The sequence below is a fragment of the Pelodiscus sinensis genome, chromosome 6 (assembly GCF_049634645.1).
Source record: "Pelodiscus sinensis isolate JC-2024 chromosome 6, ASM4963464v1, whole genome shotgun sequence".
Classification (NCBI taxonomy): Eukaryota; Metazoa; Chordata; order Testudines; family Trionychidae; genus Pelodiscus; species Pelodiscus sinensis.
In genome coordinates, this window is record NC_134716.1 from 20,996,263 (window position 1) to 21,024,204 (window position 27,942).

At 40.9% G+C, this 27,942-nt stretch overlaps 1 protein-coding gene across 5 annotated transcripts in view; it reads right to left on the reverse strand.

Annotated features, from left to right (window-relative positions):
• CNTLN (centlein) overlaps positions 1 to 27,942 on the reverse strand; it is a 342,196-nt gene that overhangs the window by 101,859 nt on the left and 212,395 nt on the right. For all 5 annotated transcript variants that reach the window (XM_075931520.1, XM_075931519.1, XM_075931523.1 and 2 more), the window contains 3 exons: positions 13,878 to 13,969; positions 10,373 to 10,914; positions 6,467 to 6,641 (listed from right to left, as the gene is read on the reverse strand). In XM_075931520.1, the coding sequence (XP_075787635.1) occupies positions 6,467 to 6,641; positions 10,373 to 10,914; positions 13,878 to 13,969 (809 nt within the window). The remainder of the gene's footprint in view (positions 1 to 6,466; positions 6,642 to 10,372; positions 10,915 to 13,877; positions 13,970 to 27,942) is intronic.

Here is a 27,942-nt window from a genome sequence, read left to right on the forward strand (position 1 = left end):
GCAATGTCTCTTGGGAAAAACTTAAAAAACAATGAATAGTCCAGCAGCACCTTAAAGGCTAACAAAACATGTAGATGGTGTCATGAGCTTTTGTGGGTACAACCCACTTCTTCAGACGAATGGAGTATTAATGTCTCTTGGGGCCATGGATATCCCTGTTTTGTCATGTGTCATTGTGGATCCTACTGTAGATGATTAGCAAGTACTGTACCTACTCTGAATGGTGAGAAGGAGATACGTCAGACAGTTTCCCCAAACTTGGAATTCAGCCTAGCTGCCATAATAAAAGCCTAATGTTAAATGACAATCACTAGGTTGTGCCATATCAGGATACTAGCACATTTCTGAAGCAGACTGAACTAATAAATGCCTGTTCTCTGGTGGTGCCCACCTTGATGTTTGGATGGAGCAGCTCACCAGCTTATCAGTAACAGATGGAGAGGCAGATGAAGATGTAAACTAATCAGAAAGCCTCTCTGATTAAATGGTCTGGATACAGTTTGAAAGATTTACTTCTGACAGTGTAATGAGTTACGACCTTAGAATCCTCCAAAGTAGTAGTTTTCTCTCACCCAGCATCAAATGCAGTTTTGGGGAAGAACATTGACAAGTTAACTGACTGACTTAGGTGAAACTCCTAGTCTCTCTTAGTGGATAATTTAGCATATGGTCACAGAACCACCTTGTCGCTGTTAAAGGATATGTAAGGAGGTCCAGCCATAAGAACCTACAGCTTACTGATCAACCATGCCAAGGAAGACAACCTTAAGCATAAGGTGACTAAGCCAACACTGGTTTAAACAGAGGTTCCATGAGTTTCAAGATAATGACATTAAGATCTCAAGTAAGAGCGCAATGGACTGTAGGAACAGATCTCCTCCATGGGCAGTGCAGAGGAATACAACACTCTTCGTGGTTGTTGCTGGGTACTGGTAGGTGCCTAGGTTCTGATGATGATTCTGGCTTTTCCAGTGGTGTGTCAAATACTGGCAACTATGAAAAGGGGTCTGATGCCAAATACAGGGTCAGTACCAGAAGCCTTCCTTTGTAGGCTGTTCCTTATCACTAGTCCTCAACACAGTGGGGGCTTGTAGATTTCTCAGAAGAGGCTTTTTCACGCTCTGTTCTTGCATAAAGATCCTGAGCTCCATCTGGACTCTCTGCCCTTATTGTTTAAAGCAGCCTTTCTTAGAGTCAGTTTTTAGTAGCAACATAAGCTTATCGGGTAGTAGAGTCACTACTTGATTAGTCTCTTCTTCCTCTGCTAGCTGCCTCTATCAGAGGAAGCAAGTAGGGGGAGCAGAAACATAAAAACATAAGAATGGCCATAGGTCAGACCAAAGGTCCATCTAGCCCAGTAGCCTGTCTGCCTACAGTGGCCAGCGCCAGGTGCCCCAGAGGGGGTGGAATGAAGACAACGATCAAGCGATTTGTCTCGTGCCATCCGTCTCCAGCCTCTGACAAACAGAGGCCAGGGACACTATTCTGACCCCCTGGCTAATAGCCTTTTATGGATCTAACCTCCATGAATTTGAGGTTAGTTAAACAGAAATTAAAAGGAACAGTGACTAGAGTAAAATCCCTGCAAGCTACATGGAAACTTTTCAAAGATACCATAATAGAGGCCCAACTTAAAGCCAGATCCTCCCAGCACCGTCTTTGCAGGAGGGGCAGGGGAAGCAGAGAGGCAGTGGGGAAATGGTGCAAGTGGGGACTGAAGCAGTTCTTGCTACCCCGTGGCACTTCCTACATTTCAAAGGCAGAAGAGCAGCAGTCAGGACCTGGCACAAGCAGCGACTGTTTGAGTCCTGGGTGGCTCTTACTACATTTAAAAGGCAGAGGTGCAGCTGGGATACTAAGTGCCCCATCCTCCCTTATCAACTAATTGAGCAATTCTCGATTTAATACTGAGTGGAGTGCAGGATCTGGTCCAGGAGGTAACTATTACAGGACTGCTTGGGAACAGTGACCATAATATAATAACATTTAACATTCCTGTGATGGAAAGAACACCTCAGCAGTCCAACACTCTGGCATTTAATTTCAAAAAGGGGAATTATGCAAAATGAGGTTAGTTAAACAGAAATTAAAAGGCACAGTGACTAGAGTAAAATCCCTGCAAGCTGCATGGAAACTTTTCAAAGACACCATAATAGAGGCCCAAATTTAAAAAAATAGTAAGAGACCTAAAAAAGAGACACCATAGTTAACAACCATGTAAAAGAAGCAGTGAGAGATAAAAAGGCATCTTTTAAAAAGTGGAAGTCCAATCCTAGTGAGGTTAATAGAAAGGAACATAAACACTGTCAAATTAAGTATAAAAATGTAATAAGAAAAGCCAAAAAGGATTTTGAGGAACCGCTAGCCAAAAACTCAAAAAGTAATAGCAAAATGTTTTTTAAGTACATTAAAAGCAGGAAGCCTGCTAAAAAAACAATGGGGCCCCTGAACAATCGAGATACAAAAGGAGCAATCAAGAACGATAAAGCCATTGCAAAGAGACTAAATGATTTCTTTACGGCCTTCACGGCTGAGGATGTTAGGGAGATTCCCAAACCTGCACCGTCCTTTCTGGGTGATCTGAGGAACTGTCCCAGATTGAAGTGTCATTAGAGGAGGTTTTGGAAAAAATTGAAAACCTTAACAGTAACAAATCACTGGGACCGGATGGCATTCACCCAAGGGTTCTGAAATAATTCAAATGTGAAATTGCGGAACTACTAACTGTGGTTTGTAACCTATCCTTCAAATCAGCTTCTGTACCCAAGGACTGGAAGACAGCTAACATAATGCCAATATTTAAACAGGGCTCTAGAGGCGACCCCGGCAACTATATACCAGTAAGTCTAACGTCAGTAACGGGCAAATTATTTAAAACAATAGTAAAGAATAAAATTGTCAGACACGTGGAAGAACCTAATTTGTTGGGCAAAAGTCAACATGATTTCTCTAAAGGGAAATCATACCTTACTAATCTATAAGGGATTAACAAACATGCGGACAAGGGGATCCAGTAGATACAGTGTTCTTAGATTTCCAGAAAGCCTTTGACAAGGTCCCTCACCAAAGGCTCTTGTGTAAATTAGGTTGTCATAGGATAAGAGGGAAGATCCTTTCATGGACTGAGAACTGGTTAAAAGACAAGAAACAAGGGTAGGAATAAATAGTAAATTTTCAGAATGGAGCGGTGTAACTAGTGGTGTTCCCCAAGAGTCTGTCCTAGGACCAATCCTATTCAACTTATTCATGAACAATCCAGAGAAAGGAGTAAGCAGTGAGGTGGCAAAGTTTGTGGACGATATTAAACTGTTCAAGATAGTCAAGACCAAAGCAGACCGTGAAGAACTTCAAAAAGATCTCACCAAACTGAGTGATTGGGCAACAATATGGCAAATGAAATTTAATGTGGGTAAGTGTAAAGTAATGCACATTGAAAAAAATAACCCCAACTATACATACAATATGAGGGAGGCTAATTTAGCTACAACTAATCAGAAAAGAGATCTTGGAGTTATCATGGATAGTTCTCTGAAAATGTCCACGCTGTATGCAGCAGCAGTCAAAAAAGCAAATAGGATGCTAGGAATTATTAAAAAAGAGATAGAAAATAAGACAAAGAATATCTTACTGCTCCTATATAAAACTATAGTATGCCCACATCTTGAATACTGCATACAGATGTGGTCTCCTCACCTCAAAAAAGATATTTTGGCATTAGAAAAGGTTCAGAAAAGAGTAACTAAAATTATTAGGGGTTTGGAACGGGGTCCTATATGAGGAGAGGATAAAGAGACTGGGACTTTCAATTTAGAAAAGAGGAGACTGAGGGGGGATATGATAGAGGTCTATAAAATCATGAGTGGTGTGGAGTGGGTGAATAAAGAAAAGTTATTTACTTGTTCCCATAATATAAGAACTAGAGGACACCAAATGAAATGAATGGGTAGCAGTTTTAAATCTAATAAAAGAAAATTCTTCTTCACACAGCGCACAGTCAACCTGTGGAACTCCTTGCCAGAGGAGGCTAAGAAGGCTAGGACTATAACAGAGTTTAAAAAAGAGCTAGATAAATTCATGGAGGTTAGGTCCATAAAAGGCTATTAGCCAGGGGGTAAGACAATGGTGCCCCTGACCTATGTTTGTCAAAGGGTGGAGAAGGATGGCAGGAGACAAATTGCTTGAGCATTGTCTTCGGTTCAACCCTTCTGGGGCACCAGGTACTGGCCACTGTCAACAGACAAGATACTGGGCTAGATAGACCTTTGGTCTGACCCAGTATGGCCATTCTTATGTTCTTATGAGCAGTCGATGGAAATAACCAGTTTCACTGAGACTCAGATTTTGTTCAAGTTTCAATAAAACTTTTGTGCTTCTAGTCACAGCAGAGTCTGCCTTGCTAACTCTTCCATTAGGATCACAGTGCCTGGTTCATTCAAGAAAGCTCAGCCATCTGGCATCCAACCTTCCATTGCTTTACAGCTGTCCTCAAAATTATGGAGATGAGAAACCACACCTTCTTCCACACAGAACACAAATACAAAATGACTACAGCTATAGCAGAGTTCAACGGGGGACAGGTTCCAGTCCAGTGAGAGGAAGTTTTTAGGTCTGTGTCCAGGCTAGAGTTAGAGGGAACAAGAATAGAGGAACAGGAAACTTGTAGCAGACAAAGTGTGATCAGACCACCAAAGACAAGACTAGCCTTCACAGATTCCTGCCCACTGGCAGGCTGGCTACCAGCTCTGTTTGGATAACTTCTGAGGAGCAGTGGCACAGATCCTTTTTCCCTGATGTGGCTCTCCAATAGGCAGGCTACTGCAGAGATGGGGGCATATCTGTGTAGCTAGAAATTTTCAAAAATTCTTTTTTGTTTCTTCTGAAATTGATTTTTATTAGAAATGTGTATTTAATGGGAAAAATTGCATTTCTAACTTTTTCTTCCAAATTGGAAATGTGAATTTTTATGAGGAAGGGAAATTCTGATTTCTGCTTAGTTCTAATAGATATCATAGACATGGTGATAAGGAAAGGAGGAATGGCAGAAAAGATAAAGTCTCTTAGTCTGTCAACCCTAAGAATACTTATTACATGCGGTATGGAATTTATAATTTAATGTCATGAACACACAGACAGATTTTTAAAGGTGTTTAAGGGCCTAAAGAGGTAGGTAGGTAACTGCTGGTATTTTAAAAAAGTCATATTCTCCTAACACCAACTGATTTTAATATGAGTTAGGTTCACAGGCAGACATTTTTGAAAATTCTGGTACCTATCAGCAAGACAAGTTACTGTTGGTTATACTAAATATTTTACAATTATATTTCTTAATTTTGCACCAAGATCTACAAGGCAAGAAATGATTATTCAAGTTGTGGCAACCAGACAGGTATGGTACTTTGTTCTTCATCACAAAATTAATATTTTAAATGCAACCCTAATAGTTTAATAGTTTGTTTATTTTTATGTTGATTTCTTTGTTTTGTCAAATTAAATCCAAGAGGACAGAACAAAAACAAGCTGCAGTCAAAAAGGCGCTGTAAGGATAAAAAGCATAGCTCAATTACTAAATGCAGCAAACTAGCCTAAAATCCAAATATCAAACTTTTGCCTTTGCAACACCAAAACAACCATTCTGAATGTTTTAAACTGTACTTCTGAGATCTTGTGCATCAGTCCTCAAAGCAGATAAAATATCCCATAAGAAATCATACCACAGGGCAATACTTGGTAGAAAGAGTCTCTTGGATGTCCCAGAAATAATGTTTGGTGAATGTTTGCTTCTGCAAAAAGGTGGGTGTAAGTTCAATGATCCCAGGATGATAGCAAATCTATTTTTGTCTCCTTATATGGCCAGTCACTAACAGTACCCCCTCCAAACCAGGAGGCTTGAGAACCAAAAATTTGCTGGACTCTCATTGTCATTTTAAGTCACTGTGAGAGTGACTATTGGTACCACTGAGAATTTACACCCAAGTTATATGTTTATGGACAAACAAGAAAAGAAAGAAATAACACACCCTCTACTGCATGATCACAAACAAGGAGTCATAATAATTCTAAGGTAATTTATTTGAAAAAGCTGAGAGTTCATAAATTGAAATTGATATAAAATGTTTGCTAGCCCATATGTTATTAATAATTCATGTTTTTGTTTATTTGTATTAGTGCATCTTGTAGGCAATTCTCATCCTAAGACATTATTCCGCTATAGAGGAACATACTCAAGAAACATACTATTCGCTATATGTTCAGCTTCCAATAAACATCTCACAACAAGTATTTCTCCAAGATCTAATTGTGTATATACGGAGTTAAACAGAATCTGTAAATGCTTGGTAATGGCTCCACTGGAGTGATTAATTTAGTATGAGGAACGTGAAGTATTGTAAACTATAAAAATAGTTACTAAAAATAGTTTAATTGAAAAACACAGGATAAATTTTAATGTACACAAGCTATACTGTACCTTTTTGAGATTAAGTTGGCTCTTGTCTTCTAAACGTGAAATATTGTGGATCATTTGATTATCCTGTACTTGATATTTTTCCTGTTGATCATTTGTGTCTGTAAGTGAATCCACGTTTTGGCCTGTTTTCATAATTATTGATCCCAAGCTTTCAGAAGTTGGTATTTCAGAGTCACTATAGCACATTCGGGGAGAAAAAAAATCAATGTTCTGTTTAAAAAGTTGAAATATCTAATAAGAGATCATAAAATATACTATGTGAGTAGTCACACACATTATAAATGCGAACTGTGATAAGCACTTTAAAAACATCAGCTCCAGAGGCGTAGCTAAGTTAGTGTACAGGCAGTCCCCGGGTTACGTACAAGATAGGGACTGTAGGTTTGTTCTTAAGTTGAATTTGCATGTAAGTCGGAACTGGTACATATTGTAGGGCAAACTCTAGCCAAACATTTCTCCAGAGCTCAGTTTTATTCTCCCACACCTCACTTCCCTCAGTCCTTTATTCTCAAGCTGAGGTGTCTGCTGAGAAAAGCCTCTCCCTGGTCTGCTGGGGGAGGCGCTAGCTTCGCGTCTCCCTGGTCTGCTGGGGGGAAGTAGCTAGTGCGGGATTGCCTCACCCCGTTTGTAAGTAGGGATCCGATGTAAGTCGGATCCATGTAACCCGGGGACTGCCTGTATAAGGGTATGTCTATACTGCAGAGTTTTTTTCAGAAAAACAACTGTTTTTCTGAAAAAAAAACTTCACTTACATCCACACTGCAATCACGTTCTTTCTGAAACAAATCAAAAGAACAGAGGGGTTTTTCTGACATTGGTAAACTTCTTTCTACGAGGAACAAGCCTTTTTCCAAAAGAGCTCTGGATGGGGAAGAGGGAGTTCTTTAGAAAGAAGAGGAAAGAGGAAAGAGCACAGGTGCCCTAGTGGCCACTCTGTCCATAGTAATCACAGTTTAAATGCGAGATAGCGTCCATTCAGCGTGGACACTATTTTTTGAAAAAGCAGATCGTTTTTTCGATGCACTGTTGCTATGCAGACGCTGTCTTTCAGAAGAAGTTTTTTTGGAAGATCTCTTCCAGAAAAGCTTTTCCATAAAAGGGATGCAAATTAGACACATCGCAATTGCAAATGAAGCAGGGATTTAAATCCCCCCTGCTTCATTTGCATAAAAATGGTTGCCGCTTTTTTCCGGCTCGGAGCTTTGCCAGAAAAAAGCGCCAATCTAGACACGGATGTTTCGGAAAATAAAGCCTTTTCCGAAAGATCCCTTATTCATCTTAAAATCAGTCTACTTAATTGGAAACTCAAAAGCAGAGTGTCTATAAAAAGACATGTTTGTATGATTAAAAGCTTCCCCTGATGTATCAATGTGTCTGACTGTGAAGAGCAGAAAGTAATGTAATGTTTTGAAGATGCTGAAGTACCAAAGAGGGATTTCTAATTGTGTTGGTGCTCCTTTGCAGTTGAATGCTTTGAAAGAATGTACTGTCATCTAGAAAATATAAGACTTGAACCCTGAAATTTAGAACAAGCTTTCAGTAATAAAGAACTTCATTTTTAGACATGGAAAAGATGTAACTAAATAAAGACATTTCCTTCAGTAGATCCTGCTTTCTGGGCCACTGTTGCCAAGGTCAGTCTAGGACATGTTCAGTGTATAACTGTCAAAGGGAACATTTTCCAGTTATTTGGGGCACCTCTAGAGCCACTGTATTACTTTCCCTTTGGTGAACAATATTCATAAAGCTGTTCACGGATAACAAAAACTAGAAAAAAAAGAAAAGATGCAACTACTCTTAATAATAACAAAAACACCAATTTTAATCATTTCCATAAAATCAGTATGTCATTGATAAAAAAATCAGAAAAATTAACAGACAATAGAAAGAAGAATACTCGATACATGGAATTTTCCATGCATTGCTCTCATGATACTTTAGATAGGTGGATACAGGCAGTCCCCGGGTTACATACAAGATAGGGACTGTAGGTTTGTTCTTAAGTTGAATTTGTATGTAAGTCAGAACTGGTACATACTGTAGGGGAAACTCTAGCCAAACATTTCTCCAGAGCTCAGTTTATTCTCCCACACGTCACTTCCCTCAGTCCTTTATTCTCAAGCTGAGGTGTCTGCTGAGAAAAGCCGCTCCACGACTCCCTGGTCTGCCGGGGGGGGGGGGGGGGAGGGGCGCACTAGCTTCGCGTCTCCCTGGTCTGCTGGGGGAAAGCAGCTAGTGTGGAGTTGCCTCACCCCGTTTGTAAGTAGGGATCCGATGTAAGTCGGATCCATGTAACCTGGGGACTGCCTGTACACATCATTAGGCCCCATTTTTTGCATGGGTAAACTGAGCAACAGAGAAGTTAAGTGATCTGCTCTGGTTTGTCTATATGAGCATTAATTTGTGGCCAACTGGGGTATAAACAAACATACCCAACACTAACTTGCCGCACACTAGGGCCACATCTACAATGCCGCTTTTTGTGGCAGAAAATATGCTAATGTGCATAAATAGCCTGGACTTTTTTTTTTTTGCACAAAACCCTTGTTTTGTGCAAGATCCTTATGCCTCTCCCAGGAGAGGCATAAGGATCTTGTGCAAAATGGGGATTTTGCGCAACCCCACCCCCCGTCCACACTACTTGTTTTTGTGCAAAAACCCCTAGCGCAAAAACAAATGGCAGAAAATATGCCAATGATATCGTGACTCATGCAAATGAGTCCCACATTAGCATATTTTCTGCTTCAAAAAGTGGCAGTATAGACAAAGCCTAGGTGTCTATGTGGACTCGGCTGCTATGCACGAATGGTTGCCTTGTGCGCTTTGATCTGCCCGACTTTAAATAAGAGTAAATTAAAGCATACTATGGAACTTTTAGCAAACATTGACAGCCCCACTGTGAACACTTTGCATGTGACAAGCTAGTAGATTTATATCTCACCTGAACTGCCACAAACTGAACATTCATGTAGACAAGCCCACTCTAGGGCACACAGAAAATCAATGGGGAGAGAAGAGACAAGAAAAGAAATAAGGTCTCTACTCCCAGGACTTCTGCCCAAGGTGGAATTAGCATTTGCTTCTCTATTGTTTTTTGGGAAGAACTAAATGTGAGAGACTATGTGGCATTTTCTATTCATTAGCCCTTGTGGCTAATGGCTGTCTCTTGAAGAGCACATGGGGGGGGGGAAGATGGTAGAAGAAGCACAAATTCTAAACATAAAAGAATTTTGTCTGTGCTGTTTGCTTGGGGGGGGGGAAGGGGCTTGTGACTCAAGAGTGGGGATCTATGCAGTAATACTCTTTTTTAAAGAACTAATTTTTCACCACCATTCAATTAAAGTTAGTACAATGACTGTGCATAAAACATACATGAAATAATTAGTGTAGATGGTTCTTAATTTAAAGGATGTTAAACAGCTTGTAGACATCTGCTAGCAAGCTGAAATGGGTCATTCAAAATTTATCTTACTAAATTAAGGGGAAAAAATGTTTCTCCTCCCGGGTCGGCATGTCACAAGATAACTAAACCGACTTAGTAGGCTTGCCTGGGAATCCTTAGCTGTCAGTGGTGAATATGCAAAGGGCCAGCAAATTAAATCAACCTGCCAAACTGTCAATTTCAGGCCTCATGACTGCATGAAAATAGCATCACTGGAAGAAATCAAGCATTGCCTTCTTTTGGGTTTCCTGGCACCTATTCAAATACTCATGCAGTAGTGGCTAATTTTGCATGCAAATTTCAGTCAATAAGCTCAGAACAAGACCTCCCAAGATATTTCAAAAGATCTGACAGTATTTTTTCTGAATACCAAATCGACAGTAGTTGAAATTCAATCTCCATTTGCTAGTGCTTTACATATGCACTGTGTCCCCTCTATAGAGCTAAGTTAATGAGAGCCGTACCTGCTTTCACTCATATCCTCCCAGCCATCCTTATTGAAGTTCTCAAATACATTGCTCATAACCTTGATGGACTGATTGAGAAAAGCCTGGTGACGTCCCAGAGAGCTCTTTTTCTTCGTTGTTTTTAATTTAACCTTGGTGCCTGCTGTCTTACAATTACATTGCCCATGGTTTGCTCCTTCATTAGCCATGGTAGCCACTGCTTTGGCTTTGTCCAGTGAATTTTTCAATTGCTGCACTTGATGTAGCAGATCTTCATTTTCATTTTTCAACATGTTAGCGTCTACTACTTCCCTCTTCAGGGTGGCAACTTTTCTTTCCAGCTCATCAATAACTAACTGAAGATCTGCTTTGTTTTTTTTTATTTCTTTAATCTTCTTCAGGAGCAGCTCTAACTCTCTCTCTCTTCTATCTGCATCTTCTTTTTGACATTTTATAGAGGCTTTCAGATCATTTTTATCTTTGGTTAACTGTCTGTTTACTTCTTTCAGCTTCTTTGATTCCCTTTCGAGAGTTTTGAATCTCTTTTCCAATTGGCACACCTAATAAAATTGAATTTTAGAATGAAACATTACACTTTGTGTTTAACCTTTTAAATAGAACAAAACCAAAACATTATGTCTTCAAATCCGATTTATTTTATGAAAATAAAATTCCATTCAGCACAAGGACAAAAGTAATCTAAAGTGCCTAATTCAAAAATAATTCTAAAGCAGTGTAGATGAATACATTCTAACTGCAATAATACATCTGTTGAGCAAAGGGCAGATGGTAAAAGGAGTTAAAATTCCAGACAAAGTGACTCAGAAGTCTAAGTATGCTAATAAACCTTGCTTATGCGTTCTGAGATCAGTACTGATTTGGTTATACATACTAATTCAATCTGAACAAAGTTTTCAGAAAAACTATATTCAGAACAAATAATTTAGCATAATGTATTTAAATAATTAAACTCTTTGATGTGCTTATTTAAAAAAAAGTAAATATATCCTTTCAAAAACAACCAGAAATTTTAATAGAAGTTAGGGTCTAAAGAAAATGAAAACTGGGAACTTTTCTGTTTGCAGCAAAGGAAAATCCGGACAATCCCACTGAAACCTCTTTACAAGCTTGCCAAATGCTATTTGAGAAAGCATTTTCATTCATACCTAAAAGCTAGCTATGCCCAAATGATGCATGTGTTTGGTTGCTGATGAACTATAATATCTAAACAAACTCAAAATTTCCTCTGATAATTGATTCTTACTGTCCTTCCGGCCCATTATTCAGCAGTGATCATCATCTAATTTGAAGTAGGCCCCTAAAAGGGAACAGTTACTCAGGTAAGATTTTTCCAAAGTGCCTAAGTAAGTGTCTTTTGAAAAAATCAATGCAACTTGTGCTGATATGTCACTGGAAAAAATCTCTGTCATTTACCTAAGAACTGATGTACCACAGTTCTTTCTCCACTCTGTTTTCGGTGGGAGCTGCTGAGTGCTCAGCTCTTTGGAAAATCAGGTACCTATAGCAGAATTTAGCAGACTTTAGATACCCATTTTATAGGATATTAGCAAGAGTGTGGAATGCCCAAAATAGTATTAAATGTTAAAACTTTTAAACTGAACTGTATTTCTGAAGAAATATTAGAAGTACCAATAGACACTATTATGTTGAAAGTTGGTAATAGTTTTAAATTGTATAGAATTATTTGGTGTGACAGATTAATTTAGTTCAAATGACAGTAAAGGGTCTGAGTACACTTGTTAAATTAGGAATAGTGAGGTTCAAACATCCTAATATATTTTTCCAATGAGTTTGAAATCAGATCTTCTATACTTATCCACTGAATACCTGCACCTCCCTGGAACAAAACATATAGCAGCTTTACAGTGAACAAAGAATTAGTCTCTGACAGCATTAACTCATTGGGTGAAACCCTGAATCTACTGGAATCCAAGGGAATTTTGCTATTGACTTCCATGAAGCTAAGATTTTACCCACTGTATATATGATTAAGATTAGAATTTGATCCCACACCTCCAGTGGTTAAAAGTCAGTATGGTACTCTTTATTCACTCATTGTGCATTTAACCCTTCCAACTTGAGCTGTCCTTATTTCTGCGTTCTTTAAAACACCTTTTATATTCATTGTCATTTAAAATCACTTATGACAGTTGAAAGGAAACAACAAATATCTTCGGAGTGTACAACCTAAAATACTATCTCAACACTATATATCCATGGAGATAAAAATTATACAGTACCTAGTAAACAAATGATAGTTCTGAAATATAAATAATAACCTAGCATAAACTGTGTGAAATCCTAGACTGTAGTGCTCAAATTATTTCAATTACTCACTCTGCCTTAAGATAAATGAATGTGAGCATTTCCTGTTCTGCATGTTATTATTTTAACATGATGTTTGTCATTCAGTAATAACGAGATGACAGCCTTCATTACCTGACCATATGGCAAGTGTTACAAGTAGGTGCAATCACGTCATCTGCTGTAAATTACTGTACTTCCTACAAATTAATTCACAACTAAAAGAAAAATAGAAATAGCCATACTGACATTTTAAGTTACATATTTGTGTTTATTCAATTTAAGAATGATCTTCAAGGTTTAATTAACCACAATGATATAATTAGGCCAAATGACATACTAAAGGCATAGGCCTATCTGAAAAATGCATTTTCTTTGCGCCAAACAAAAACATATGGTAAAATACAACTGTGACCTTTTAAGTGAACACCTGTAACACACAAAACTATTTATGCAAAGTAAAAATATCACTAGAGAAACTGTAGTAATACCTTATTACTGTACAAATAAAATGTGAAAAATAGAGTATAGTAAGTTGGATTTTCTTTTAAATATACAGTTTATCTGTTAAACCAATAAGCCTACTATATATATATATATACTTATATATATATATATAAAAGTAGGCTTATATATAGACACGGTACCATACACACACACACACACACACACACACACACACACACGGTACCATTTTTAGAGAGAGGTTACATATTTAAGAACTTTTTATATACAATATTGTTTTAAAGCTTAAAAATATAAGAAGTGAATTTACTACCAAATCAGTATTATATACAAATGTGATTCTCTAGCAAAAAAGCTGTGTGAATTCACATCTGATACTGTGGACAGTTAAATAAACTTTGGCAAAAGAAAATAAAGATTTCAGAACTCAAAAGCTGTGAACAGTAAGCATATGTTGCTATTTTAACTTAGATAATCTGTTGGTTTTTTGCACTGCATTTTGTCTTTAAATACATTTTTAATTTGCTCTGACATTAACAGCATTTATCTCACCTGATGCGTCAATAACTACTGCACTAACATTGATTTTTGACATAACTTTGGCAGTGAATGTTTTCGAATTATGAAAGGAAATTAAAAATGAAACACAGAGCTTCAGTTCATGTGTTCAGACTTTAACATATGATCCTTTATGTTAAAATTTAGATTTAACTTGCTGGGCTTGGTATTGTACCTTCTGTAATGTCTCATCTGAAATTTCTTTCACATTCTTCTTTGGAGTAATGTTTTTGACCCCATCATCTTCACCAAGTCTGAAGAGTAGCTCTACAAGAGAATTAATAAAAGATTGTGACATATATATCCTCATTAAAACAACACTTAAATATTTTAAGAAGATGCGTTCTTTAGTTTCTCAATTATCAATAACCTGGTATATTTTCTTGTCAAGCCTTTTTGGTCAGTCTCTAAATAATGACCTCTTTTCAAAGTATTATGTCATATAATTATGAATCTATGTAGCATCACAGTATGTTTTTCCCCCACAGTACAAGACTTTCAAAGGTACAATAGATCTGCAGGTTAAAGATGCTGTACTTTTATTCCCATTTTCATTCTTTTATAGACTATTCCCTATATGCCTTAAAAGCAGAATTCATTGCCTTTTTATCTACACAGTCACTACCAATTTTGTTCTCAAGGTCTTGTCCCCTGCCAGGAAGATCAGAGAGATTGGTGAACAAAGCAAACAGTAACAGAATTAGGATGAACTGAAACTTTAAACCCCTTTTTGTTAAATGAAAGATCATGTGTTTTACAGGATAAAGCACACACATCATTCAGTTGTAATGTTGTGAATTCATAACAATTACAAAGCCATAAAGTAGCCAGAATAAACTTGACTCTAGTTACCACTCAAAGGCCACACTTCAGTTACTAAAATTACCACAAAATAAGTACTAGTTTAAAAAATGTTCTTAAAGAAAACATACCTTCTAAATGAAAATATTAATAATATTGTAACAACTCAGTAAAAGAAGCAGTGAAAGACAAAAAGGCATCATTTAGAAAGTAGAAGTTAAATCCTAATGAAATAAAACTTTGGCAAATGATGTGTAAAGATATAATTAGGAGGACCAAAACAGAATTTGAAGAACTATTAGCCAAAGACTCAAGAAGTAAAAGCAAGAAAAATGTTAAGTACATCAGAAGCGTGTAGAATATTAAACAACCAGATGTGTCACTAGACAATCGAAATGCTAAAAAAGCACTCAAAGACAATAAAGCCACGCTGAGAAAATAAATGAATGTTTTGTATTGGTCTTCATGGCTGAAGGTATGGTTTCCCAAACCTGAGCCATTCTTTTTAGGTGACAAATCTGTCCCAAACTCAGATGTCATTAGAGGCCATTTTGAAACAAACCGATACATTAAACAGTCCTAAGTCAAAAGGATAAACTGATAAATTAAACAGCCATAAGTCACCAAGACCAGGTGGCATTTTTCCCCCAGAGTTCTGAAGGAACTCAAATATGAAACTACAGAACTACTAGCTGTAATCTACCATTTAAATCAGCTTCTGTACCAAATGACAGGAAGATAGCTAATCTGACGTCAGTTTTTAAAAGGTGATCTTACAGGCCAGTAAGCCTGACTTCGGTACTTGCATACTGGTGGAAACTATCGCAAAGAACAATATTATCACACATATACAGGACAGTAATTTGTTGGGGAAGAGTCAACATATTTTTTGTCAAAGAAAATCTTGCCTCACCAACCTACTAGAATTCTTTGATGGAGTCAACAAGCATGTGGAGAAGAGGGATCCAGTGGATCTAGTATATTTTGATTTTCAGAAAATTCTTCATCAGGTGTCTCAAACTCCCATTTGGGAGCAATTGCACAATCTGGCCCAGGACTCTTGGCAGACCGTGGGGGAAGGCCTGTCCATTACGGGCCCCCAGGCCCTGCACCTTCCTCCCATCGCCCCACGCTCTGCCCCCCCATGGCACTCCATCTCTCAGGAATCACAGGGAGGACCTGGCGACATACAGTTGCATTCCCCTTTCCCCTACACACTCCCTGTGACAGTAGGAGCCATGGGGAAATGGAGCAAGTGCACTCGTCCAGCGTGCTCCACTTGGTTTTTGGTGAAAGGAGCCACAGGGGGAAGAGAAGATGGTAGGGTGATGGTGGGAAGGGACAGGGTTTGGGGGCTGGTAACAGACAGGCCCCCCTCAGCCCGCTGGGAGTCCCGGGCCAAATTGCACAATCTCTCTGGATGGGGATGGCCTACTGGCTGGGAATTTGGGCCCCCTGCTATTGACAAAGTCATTAACCAAAAGTTCTTAAGTAAAGTAAGCTGCTATAGGATAAAAGGAAACATCCACTCATGGCTTTGGTAACTGGTTTAACAACAGGAAACATAGGCTAGGTATAAATGGTCAGTTTTCATAATGGTGGTGTCCCTCAGGGGACTGTTCTAGGACCAGTCCTATTAAACATATTTATAAATAATCTGAATGATCTGAGAAAGGGGTAAACAGTGAGGAGGCAAAATCTGAAGATGATACAAAACTACTCAAGATATTTATGTCCCAGACGGACTATGAAGAACTACAAAAAGAATTTTCCAAAACTGGATGACTGAGCAACAAAATGGGAGATGAAATGTAATATTGATAAATGCAAAGTAATGCACTTGGAAAACATAATTCCAACCTGATATATATAATGATGGCGTCTAAATTAACTATTACCACTCATCAAAGAGATCTTGGAGTCATTGTGGATAGTTCTCTGAAAACATCTACTTAATATGCAACAGCAATCAAAACAATAAACAGAATTTTGGAAATTATTATGAAAGACAGATAAAAGACATAAAATATCATATTGCCTCTTGCTATATCTATGGCATGGCCACATCTTGAATATTCTGTGCAGATGTAGTTGCCCCATCTCAAAAAAGAATTGGAATGGGAAAAGTTTCAGAAAAAGGCAACAAAATTATGAAGCTTATGGAATGGCTTCCATATGAGGTTTAATAAACCTGGGATTTCTTCACTTGGAAAAAAGATGAGTAAAGAGCTAATATGACAGAGATCTATAAAATAACGTGTGTAGAGAAAGTAGATAAAGAAGTGCTATTGATTCCTTCTCATAACACAAGAACAATGAGTCCAATAGGTAGCAGGTTTAAAAAAAAACAAAAGGAAGTATTTCTTCACACAACACACAGTCAACCTTTGGAACTCTTTGCCAGAGGATGTTGTGGAGGCCAAGCCTATAACAGGGTTCAATAAAAAAGAACTAGATTAGTTCATGGAAAATAGGTCCATCAATGGCTATTAGCCAGGATGGGAAGGAATGGTGTCCCGTTAGTCTATTTGCCAGAAGCTGTGAATGAGCAACGGGGACTGGATCATTTGATGTTTACCTGTTCTGTTCATTCCCTCTGGGGCACCTGGCATTGATGACTACTAGAAGATTGGATACTGGGCTAGATGTACTTTTGGCCTGACCCAGTATATCCATTCCCTTGTTCATATGTAAGGGGAATCCGAACAAAAAGGTGCTAAATTATCATTCTTCAGTGGTTCACAAAGAATAATAGTAAATCTTGGAATAACTTCCTTAGGGTAGGTATAAAGTAATGTTGAAAACAGAAGAACCCAATTGTAGAAATGCGAGTTAAATATTTAGGATTTTTTCTACACTAACTGAAAGAATTACACTTAAGGTGAAAATGTCTGCATTTGGTTTGCTCTGGAAATATCATTTTAAACCACTTGCAAACACTGCAGGTCAGTTAAAAACTTTTGATTTCTAAACAAAGCAGGAGTAGAAGAAAACAGCATTATTCTCTGTAGATTAGCAATCCTCTTGATATAAACAGTGACTAATAAGTTTGTTAGAGTGAATTAGAACCTTCTTTTGTCTTTGGAAGATGTCATAGCCAATTAAAACTTCTGTATTCATGAAATAAATGGAGCACTATTCTAAAGATAATAAAAGCTGAAAAGGTAGAACTATGCATCTAGGGAATATGTACCTTTACCTTGATATTAATCTGCTAGTTCCCTTGTTATTTCCAAGTACAGTCTCTGAGCACAGTGGTACTGCATATATTTACAACATTGTTAAGTAACACACAAATATCATATGTAAATACTTTTAATCTTTTCTCTAAATATTCACTCATTTGAATGTCTCCTGTAGCTTTTAAGTCAATATTTAGTGCATTTCACTAAAAATAAGGTGATTTTTCCATAGCCCAAGATACTGATCAAAGCACAAATGTTTATTACGAAGTTAAATATATTAAAATAAATATTACACTAATAGCCATAAAAAGGGTTACATACACAGAATCCATAAAACTGCTAGAAGATTGTTGGAAAAATTATTTGCACAAATTAAGGATTACTACAGAAATCAGTAGCAACAAACATTAGAGAGAAGCGACAGGCTACTGATGCACTGTCATCTCTAACAAACAAAAACATTGTTTATTCCGTCCCTGTGTTGTTACATAATGATTAACTGAAAATAACCACTGGAAATAGCATGGCCATGAAAGAAAGCGCTGCCTAGAAGAAAGGTGGGCAAGATTCGGCCTGCAGGCTACATCCAAGCCATTCCCCACTCTGCCACGCCTCCGCCCCCTGGCCAATTGGGACCTGTTGGTGGGAGAGCGTGAAAACTCTCTTCTTCCCACCAGGGGTATGTGGCACCTAGAGGGAATCGCCTATTGGAGCCTGGGGGTGAGAATGGGGAGTGTGTGCAAAGTCTTCTGCCCTCACCCCACCCTTCCGCAATGCCTGGAGAGAACTGCCAGCCATTTGATCCGGCCTGTGGCTCGCCTTGCCGCACTCCTGTCCCCAGGACAATCAGGCAAGGTTGCACATAAAGTCTCCTCCCACTACCAGGGGCATGCAATTCCTAGAAGGAACCACCAGCTGTTCATAATGGCTGGTGGTTACCTCAAGGCATTGCACATCCTGCCCTGCCATACCCCCGCTCCCAGGACAATCGAAGCCTGGGCAGGGTGTGCATGAAGTCTCTCCTCTCCCTCACCAGGGGTGGGTGCAAAACGGCTGGTGGTTCCCTCTAGGCACTGTGCTCCTCTGGCAGGGCAGAGAGTGGGTGAGAGACTACACGTGCTCCCCTGCCTTGCAGGGGAGCATGTGAAGTCTCCACCTCGCCCGCTAGGAGCGTGTAGTGCCTAGAGGGAACCACCCCCTCTGCCCTGCTCCTTCTGCCTGAGGCCCCGCTCTTCCAGGGACAGAGCCAGCCCATGACCATTCCCGACATTACTGAAGTGCCATGCCCTCCAAAAATTATTGCCCACCCCGGGCCTAGAACTTCTCAGTCTGCCCACAACTGCAGTTACATTCATCATATCAGCGTATTACGTATGCTGTGTGGCAGACCCAGTGAAAATTTGAGCTAGGAATACTCATACACCATAGAATCCACAATCGTCAGTTATAAAGTGATACTTGTCATACGTGATAAGTGTAATTATGTCCCACAGAGTACAGAATGAACAAACGCCCTTTGAAGTGAGCACTTCATTTTATTTAAAATCAGCTCATCTGATTTTCAGGTGATAACAGGGATAGTAATTCAACAGTGATAGCAATATAATTTCACCATTAGGAAGCGCTCAGTCATCAGACACATACTGATGCAGTAAAAGAACTATAGGTTGGACCTCACTGGTCTGGCACCCTTGGAACCTGATTGGTCCTGGACAAGGAGATTTGCTGGACCAGGGAAGATCCGCGGCTGGGGCTGCAGCCTGCCCCCACTGCTGCCTGAGCCCCTGGGGCTCTGTAGATGCCACTTTCCCTGTTACTGTTGGGGCTGGGACACCACGGTCAGAGCTGCTCAACTGGGGTAGAGCTTTGCAGCCCCCTGGCTCTGCAGCTGGGGCTGGAGCACTGCAGCACCGGCCAGGGAGGAGGGATGGGGCTCAAGTTCCGCGGTCCAAGCCCAGAACTCCCTGGCTGTCACTGGGGCTGGAGCTCCCTGGCTGCTGGAGCCAGAACAGGTCTGGAGTGATGCAGCCAGGCCCACAGCTCCCTATGCCATTGGGGATGGAGTTTCAAGGCCACAGCTTTAGCCTGGGCTCAAGCACTGGCTCCTATTGCAGTAAGGCATTTGCTCAGCAACAATCTTTAGGGGAAAATGAATGATAAACTGGCTTGCATCACCAAAATTAGAAGGATTGTCAAAATACCTAAGGAACTTTGTTTATTTAAATTTCACTTCCCTCACATAAAACACTGACAAAAATATCTGACTTTATGTTTTCAAAACAGAAATATTCTATTAATAATTTACTTCTACATATTTTATGGAGCATAATCAACATGGCTTTCTTTTGTTTACTTTTTTGTTGATACACAATCATCATAAATGAGGTGGAATAGTTCCAGGAATAGGATTTGTTAGCTAATTTATCTCAGTATTTGAAGGATAATGGGAGACACTAGCGGTGTGTCTGTACTGCACCCGGAGCTTGAAATAAGCCACACAGTTTGAGCTACGCAGACAGCGTAACTTATTTCAAGTTAATTTCGAATTAGCTTCTTTCTAAATATCCCTTAATCCTTGTGAAACATGGTTTATAGGGGCATCAGAATAGCAAGCCTGTTATATTTCAAAATAATGGGTTTGTTCAAAAGACATGGAATAGCTATTTTGGGATAGACAGCTGGTTTAAAACATACAAAAGAAAGTTTTTCTTCACCCAGCACACAGTCAACCTGTGGAACTCCTTGCCGGAGGATGTGGTAAAGGCTAGGACTTTAACAGGGTTCAAAAAAGAGCTAGATAGATTCATGGAGGTTAGGTCCATCAATGCCTATTAGCCAGAATGGGTAAGAATGATGTTCCTAGAGGTGGGTGACAGGGGATCACATGAGGATTACCTGTTGTATTCCCTTCCTCTGGGGCATCTGGTATTGGCCACTGTTGGCAGACAGGATACTGGGCTGGATGGACCGTTGATTTGACCCAGTATGGCCGTTCTTATTTTCTTATGGATGTACAAATATATTTATTATTCTGAAGTCACTCTCTAACTCAATAGTTCAGGGATGGGCAATAATTTTTAGTGGGGGGCCACTGCAAGATTTTGGAAAGTGGTCAAGGGCTACACTTTTCTTACGAAGCAGTGCAGTATCTAGGATGGAGGCTGGGTGCAAAACAGCTCACTAGGTAAGGGACTGGGGTGCAGGAGATGGTCAGAGGGAGTTTGGGTGAAGGAGGGGATTGTGACCTGGGTCAGGGGATTGAGGTGTAGGGTCAGGGGATTGAGGGCATATGGGTGTAGGAGAGGCTTCTGGCCTGGGAGAGGAGTATAGGAAGGGGAACAGGGTCTAGGAAGGGGTTGTGACTAGGGATGTTAAATATCAGGTAATTGAATAGTCGAGTAACCTCATGAATTCTTATCAGTTAGTCGACTATACCACAGACACTAGAGGCGGGGCCGGCAGGAGTTAGGGGTGCCAGGCGGGAGCTAGTCTGCAAGGGGAGTTTAAAAACCTGCTCCTCTTGTCGACCTGCAGCTCATCACCCTGTGTTGCTGCCTCTGATAGGGTATGTCTACACTACAGCGCTAATTCGAACTAAGCTAATTCGAACTAACGCATCCAGACTAAAAAACTAGTTCAAATTAGCATTTTGCTAATTCGAACTAGCATGTCCACATTAAGTGGACCCTGAAGCGGGGTTAAGGATGGCTGGAAGCAGTCCCGGCAGGGCATCAGAGGAGGACTTAGAGCGTGGAGCTGCTGCCTCAGGCTAGCCGAGGGCTGTGCTTAAAGGGACCCGACCCCACCCCAGACAGACAGTTCTCAGGGGTGCCCCGCTTGCAAAGCAGTCCTGGCTTGGAGTGCCCTGAGTGCCCACACTGGGCACATCACAGCACTCGGCCATCAGACCGGCTGCACTTGCCGCAGGCTGCCATCTAGGGAGAGGGGACAATTGGGGGGCTGCAGGAGAGCTTCCACCCCCAGAAGCCCGCAGAGCCAGCCCAGTCCTCCCCATCGGGGGCTCGTATCCCATTCCTCCCTCACCTCCTTCCACTTACCCTTCCCTAGCCCCCCTTCCTGATGTACAAAATAAAGAAAACGTGTGGTCAAAAATAGAATCTCTCTTTATTGAACAAAACTCGGGGAGACTGGGAAAAGGAGGTGGGAGAGGGGAAGAGAGAGGGTGGGAGAGAGGAGGGCAACTAAAATGATCAGAGGTATGGAACAGGTCCCATATGAAGAGAGGCTAAAGAGACTGGGACTTCTCAGCTTAGAAAAGAGGAGACTGAGGGGGGATAGTATAGAGGTCTATAAAAGAATGAGTGGGGTGGAGAGGGTGCATCAAGAAAAGTTCTTCATTAGTTCCCATAATAGAAGGACTAGAGGACACCAAAGGAAAGGAATGGGTAGCAGGCTTCAAACTAGTAACAGAAAGTTGTTCTTCACAAAGCAAAGAGTCAACCTGTGGAACTCCTTGCTGCAGGAGGCTGTGAAAGCTAGAACTAGAACAGAGTTTAAAGAGAAGTGAGATAAAGTGATGGAGGTTGGGTCCATGGAGTGCTATTAGCCAGGGGGTAGGAGTGGTGTCCCTGCCCAAAGTTTGTGAAAGACTGGAGAGGGATGGCACGAGACAAATGGTTTGGTCACTGTCGTCGGTCCATCCCCTCCAGGGTCCCTAGGGTTGGCCGCTGTCGGCAGACAGGCTACTGGGCTAGATGGACCTTTGGTCTGACCCAGTTCAGCCATTGTAAGCTCAGGGCTCAGGGTCGGGGGTCTCAGTGGACCCCCTTGATTTTCATGCAAACCTGCCTCTGGGTGGCCAGCCTGGCAGCTCTCCTGCCCTAAACGGCCACTTTCCTGTGCCTAGTGTGGAGGTTGTGGACGAGGTCGACGATGTCCGCACTAGACCAGGTGGGTGCCTGCCTCTTGCGGTCCCGGGCAAGCTCCCGGGAGCCACCAGCCTGGTCCCGGGAAGAGGGGGAGGGCTGGGGGGCATCGGGTGGCTGGCTCGAACCGTGCCAGGTGCAGGGTCTGCTAGCTGGGTGCTGGCAGGCTTGCACCTGGCACGGGCATCGTAGCCAGCCCGTGCCCCTTTAAGGGGTCCGGGGCTGGGAGGGGGCAATAGAGTTTCCCTGGTGTTGGCCAGAGTGGCCACCAGGGAAAGCTGGGGAGGGCTAGCCTCCCACTAGTTCGAATTAAGGGGCTACACACCCCTTAATTCGAACTAGTAAGTTCAAACTAGGCTTAGTCCTCGTAGAATGAGGTTTACCTAGTTCGAACTAAGCGCTCCACTAATTCGAATTAAGTTCGAACTAGCGGAGCGCTAGTGTAGCACCTATCAAAGTTAATTCGAACTAACATCCGTTAGTTTGAATTAACTTTGTAGTGTAGACATACCCATAAAGAGGTAGCAGTGCGGGGTGGCAGCAGCCTCTGTCTGGGGGGAGGAGGTCTGAGATCCCAGACCACGCATAAAATGGAACTGAGCCAGGTTACCTGCCCGCCCAGCTCCTAATACACTTTAAATGAAGAGTCACAGTGGGGGTAGATCCTGGACCCCGCATGAGTCAGAACTGAGCCGGGCTGTTGGCCAGCCTGCTAAAAAATTTACTGGTTGGGAAGAGGAGGGAAATGCGTTTAGTCTATATCATTAACCTATAAGCTTTTGCTTACTGGTTAATTGACTGCACTATTACATCCCTAGTTGTGACCTGGGGCAGGAGGGTGTTGATGGTTTGGATGGTGACCTGGGGCAAGGGTGCCAGAGGCAGGCTTTGCCTGGGAGGCATTCCCCTAAGCATCTCCTGGCCAGCTGCCTTGCTGCATACCCAAAACAGGCTGGGCTCCCTTTCTGTTGCAGCCCCACATCACTTAAAATTGCAGGCTGTTCCCTCCATGTGGAGCTCAGTTCTGGGATGGGGGGATAAGCTTACTCTGGCGCCATCCCCAAGATCAATCTCTCAGCTCCTATTGGCTGGTAGTTTCTGGCCAATAGGAGCTGAGAGATTGGCTCGGGTCAGTTCCCATTGGCCGGAAGTTTGCAGCTAATAGGAGCTGAGGATTGGTCTGAAGGCAGGGAGATCACACAAACCCTCTCCCTCCCTCCAGAGCAGAGAGCCATATGTAGCAGCCCTTCCACTTAAAACAGCAGTATCTGTGTGCCTGAGGGTCCTAGCAAGATGGCTGATAGGCCGGATCCAGCATGCGACACATATCTTGCCCTCCTCTGCTATAGTTAAAGGTGTGTTCAATTTTTCATATAAACTGAGGGTTAGAGTTTCATGGTATACATAAAAAAGAAAAACACACAAAATGCTTATCATTACTTGCTTGTTTTTCAATAATGTAATTCAAAACCTTAATTTAAATTCTTCTACTGTGCTTATTTTAAATCTATTTCTGTTGAAAGTTTTAACTGTTAAAATGGAGTGGTCTGTGAGAGAGCTGAGGCAAGCGATACACCAGCCCCACATTTTTAAAAACAACTTAAGTCATTCAAATTACTAAATGACTGAATAGATTCACCTCAAACTTTCTCAAAAGTAGTGTAATTTAGGTTCTGATTAACAGCTATCTGTCATAGAAGCCAACTGGGGAAACACATGCAGCCAAATGCTAATACCTAACACTTTACCCAACAAAGTGTGAAAATGTAATACATATATCTTTGTTCCCCGCTCCAGTTTAGCTTAGAAAGCTCGCTGTCTATGAGCTTGCTTCCTAATCTGTACAAAAATAATGCTACTATTTGCAGATCTTTCTGTGGTAGCAGAGCTCAGCTTCTGTGCACTTTAGCACACACCCAGAAATTGTGTTCCCCTCCTGCACATAGGAGATCTGCAGCTTCAGACCTATATTTTCTGTCTGCAAACTCCACACCACCAAGGGACAAAGCTAAAGCTCAGGGCTTCAGCTGTGAGTGTTGGGGCTCATCTTACAGGCTTCCTGCCTTGGACTGATTACCTGGGGCATCAGGTTTGTGCCCCTCCTCTCCCTAATGCAGGGCAATGGGCTCAAGCTCCCCCATGCATTTGATGTGTTGCAGCTCAGGCTTTGGTCCCCCTCCAGGGATCATGCAGTAATTTTTGTTATCAAAGGAGGTCATAGGGCAAAGAAGTTTGAGAACCTCTGAAGTAGGGAGTAGTCTGAGAATCTAGAAAGATGGTCAAAAGGAGACTCAGGTAAACTTAAAAACAACTTCCTACCAGTGCCTTCTCTACCTCCTCCCGACAAAAACAAAAAAACAAAAAAACCCACACAATCACTCTCTCCAATCTGGGATTTCAGGGTTATGAACTTATTAAAAAGGTTTTTTCCCAAACAAAACAGAAAACTGAAAAACACATGTAGATGGATATTTTCTATAGGTAGTTTAAACCCTAAAAAAAGACAGGGAAAACCCTTCGACCAACCAACCAAAAACAGAAGTATCTATAAGTATCCCTCAAGGCTTCTGTCCTAACAACTAAACAATAACTTCTTGGTTCTAAGCTTAACAGGATTCATTTCTACACTTTAATAGACTTAGTTGCATTCAACTACGGACTGTATGGCTGTGCATCTGAGTCAATCTGAAAATACTTGTTGGGTTTTAACCAAAAATAACCATTGTGTGTCTTGACCAGCGGTGGCACTAATTTTAGAAGGAGGGGCCCACTTTACACATCTTTGAAGTAACCCCAGATCACCCCAGAAGGGGAGGAGCCTCGGGCGGAAGGGGCAGGGCTAGGACACTTCCCGTACTCCCTTGCCCACAGACCCTGATTGGCCTGGGGGTGAGGGAGTGTGTCAAGTTTTTGTGCCCTACCCTCCAGTGCCTAGAAAGAACTGCCAGCTGTTCTGAACAGCCTCTGGTGGGGAAAAGAGACTTTGCGTGCTCCCCAGTCACCAGGTCTCGATTGGCTTGGGAGAGGGATAGCAGCAGGGCAGCTGCGGGTCAGATCAACCGGCTTGGCAGGCCGGATTCAGCCAACAGAGGCTCTCTTGCCCACTCCTGGTCTTTGCAAACCCTCACTAAGAATCTCTAGAAGGGTAGGGCCCCTACCCTCTCCTTATGGTCACTGTAAAATCTGTCCATTCTTGTACATTAAAGTTAAGGTGGTATAAGAAACTTTATACACATCAAGTTTTCAATTGTAACATGCTCCAACTTGTTCAAACAAAAGATTTATTAAAATTGTCTATGACATCAGGTTCTCTCCAGCTCTGCATCTTCTAAAGTGTGCAGGAGGAACACAAGAGAAGCAGCTCATCATTGCAGCATGGATGAGCGAGTCATTTTTGAAACTGAAATGGTAAACATTACCTTCAGAAGGCTGGAATAAATTCATTCTGACACACTAATGAGACTTTTTACTTAAAATATATCCTTGGATTTCAGCCAGCTACTTATTTCTAGAAAAAATATTAATATTTATAGTGTTCAGGTAAGCAACAATTGATAGGAAATGCAATTAAACTTGATATCCACACAACTCAACTGTGTTTAACCTTTTTGTCTTCAATCACTTCAGAAGCACAAGTGACCAATGTATATGCATAGCCTATGCATAGTTGAGGAAATATTTTCTTTAAGGAGAGAGTAATATGTATGTAATAAAATAAAGAAGTTTTATTTTATAAAGATTTAGGGCTCATTTAAGTGTTTAAATACTTTAAGAGCCTTTAAGATTCCCAATATCTGAATTTTTTAAGAAAGTGACAGTTATTTCTCAGCTTTCATCCAGCTCATTCCTAACTATCGGCTACCTTTCTATTCCTGGTTCTGTTTGAAAGTAGACTAAAACTGGAAAAAAAACAAGGTGAGTGAGAATGCAATGAGAATGCAATTATTTAAAAAAATAGCTGAAATAAATGGAAACGTTGTTTAAAATGAATCAAATCTTTAAAACAAGGCTTTCTACTTGGCAATTTAAATCAACACACCCTGTCTGGGGTTGTTAGGTTTTTTTTGTTTGGTTGGTTTGTTTTATAAATAGTAACTAATGAACAGTAAGTGAGAATCCAACCACTTGCTATTTTTAGCAGCCGGATGCTTTCACAGATTTTTTTGGAACTAGATGTAAAACATACATTTTTGAAAGAATGTTAATTTATTTTATTTTACCAAGCTGGCCAACATTTCTACAGAAATGGAAATAGAAAGCAGCCAACACCAGAGAAAAAGGGGGGGGGGAGATAAGGCTTCTCACCAATACTGCAGTTCCCCAACAATGGAATTCTTCACACTTACACCCGAGGATATCCCTACCGGTTCTGCTGAGCATCGGGAACCTTTTAGAAAAGCAATTCCCAGTTGGACTAAAATGGTTCTCTTGAACTTTGGTGTAGTCCCCAGACATTTCAAGTAAAGCAGCAAGGAAGGAACCATTTAGGAAGGAACAATCAGTTTCATACATACAGAATGGGAAGGGACCGTCTAGGAAGGAGTACTGCAGAAAAGGATTTAGGGGTCACAGTGGATCACAAACTAAATATGAGTCAACAATATGACATTCCTGTAAAGAGTAAACATGATTCTGGGATGCATGAGCAGGAGTGTTGTAAGAAAGACAGGAGAAGTAATTATTCTGCTACTCTCTACGCTGTTTAGAGCTCATCTGTACTATTGTATTCAGTTCTGGCCACCGCATTTCAAGAAAAATGTGGAGAAATAGGAAAAGATACAGAGAGGAGCAACAATAATTATTAAAGGTCCAGAAAACATGACCTATGAGGGAAGACTGAAAGAACTGGGCTTGTTTAGTTTGGAAAAGAGAAGACTGAGAGGGGACTTGATAGCAACTTTCAAGTACCTAAAGGATGCTACAAGGAGAGAGAAAAATAGTTCTCACTGACCTCTGATAGGACAAAAAGCAGTGGGCTTAAAGTGCAGCAAGGAAGGTTTAGGGTGAAAATTAGGAAAACTGTCAGAGTGGTTAAGCACTAGAATAAATTGCCTATGGAGATCATGGAATCTCCATCATTGGAGATATTTAAGAGCAGGCTAGACATTAAAAGCAGGTTGGATAGTCATCTATCTAGATGGTGCTTGGTCCTGCCATGAGGGTAGGGGACTGAACTTGATGACCTCGACGTCCCTTTCAGTTCTAGTATTCTATGATTTTCATGCATTTCCACTATTTTGGGTCATGTCCAAATTTATTTGGTTATTAGAGATAACATAAACATTCTGAATCTGAACTTGCAGTTTTTATAGCATTTGGATCTGGACACCACACCACTTGAATTTTCAGAGGTTACAAAGTTTTGTAA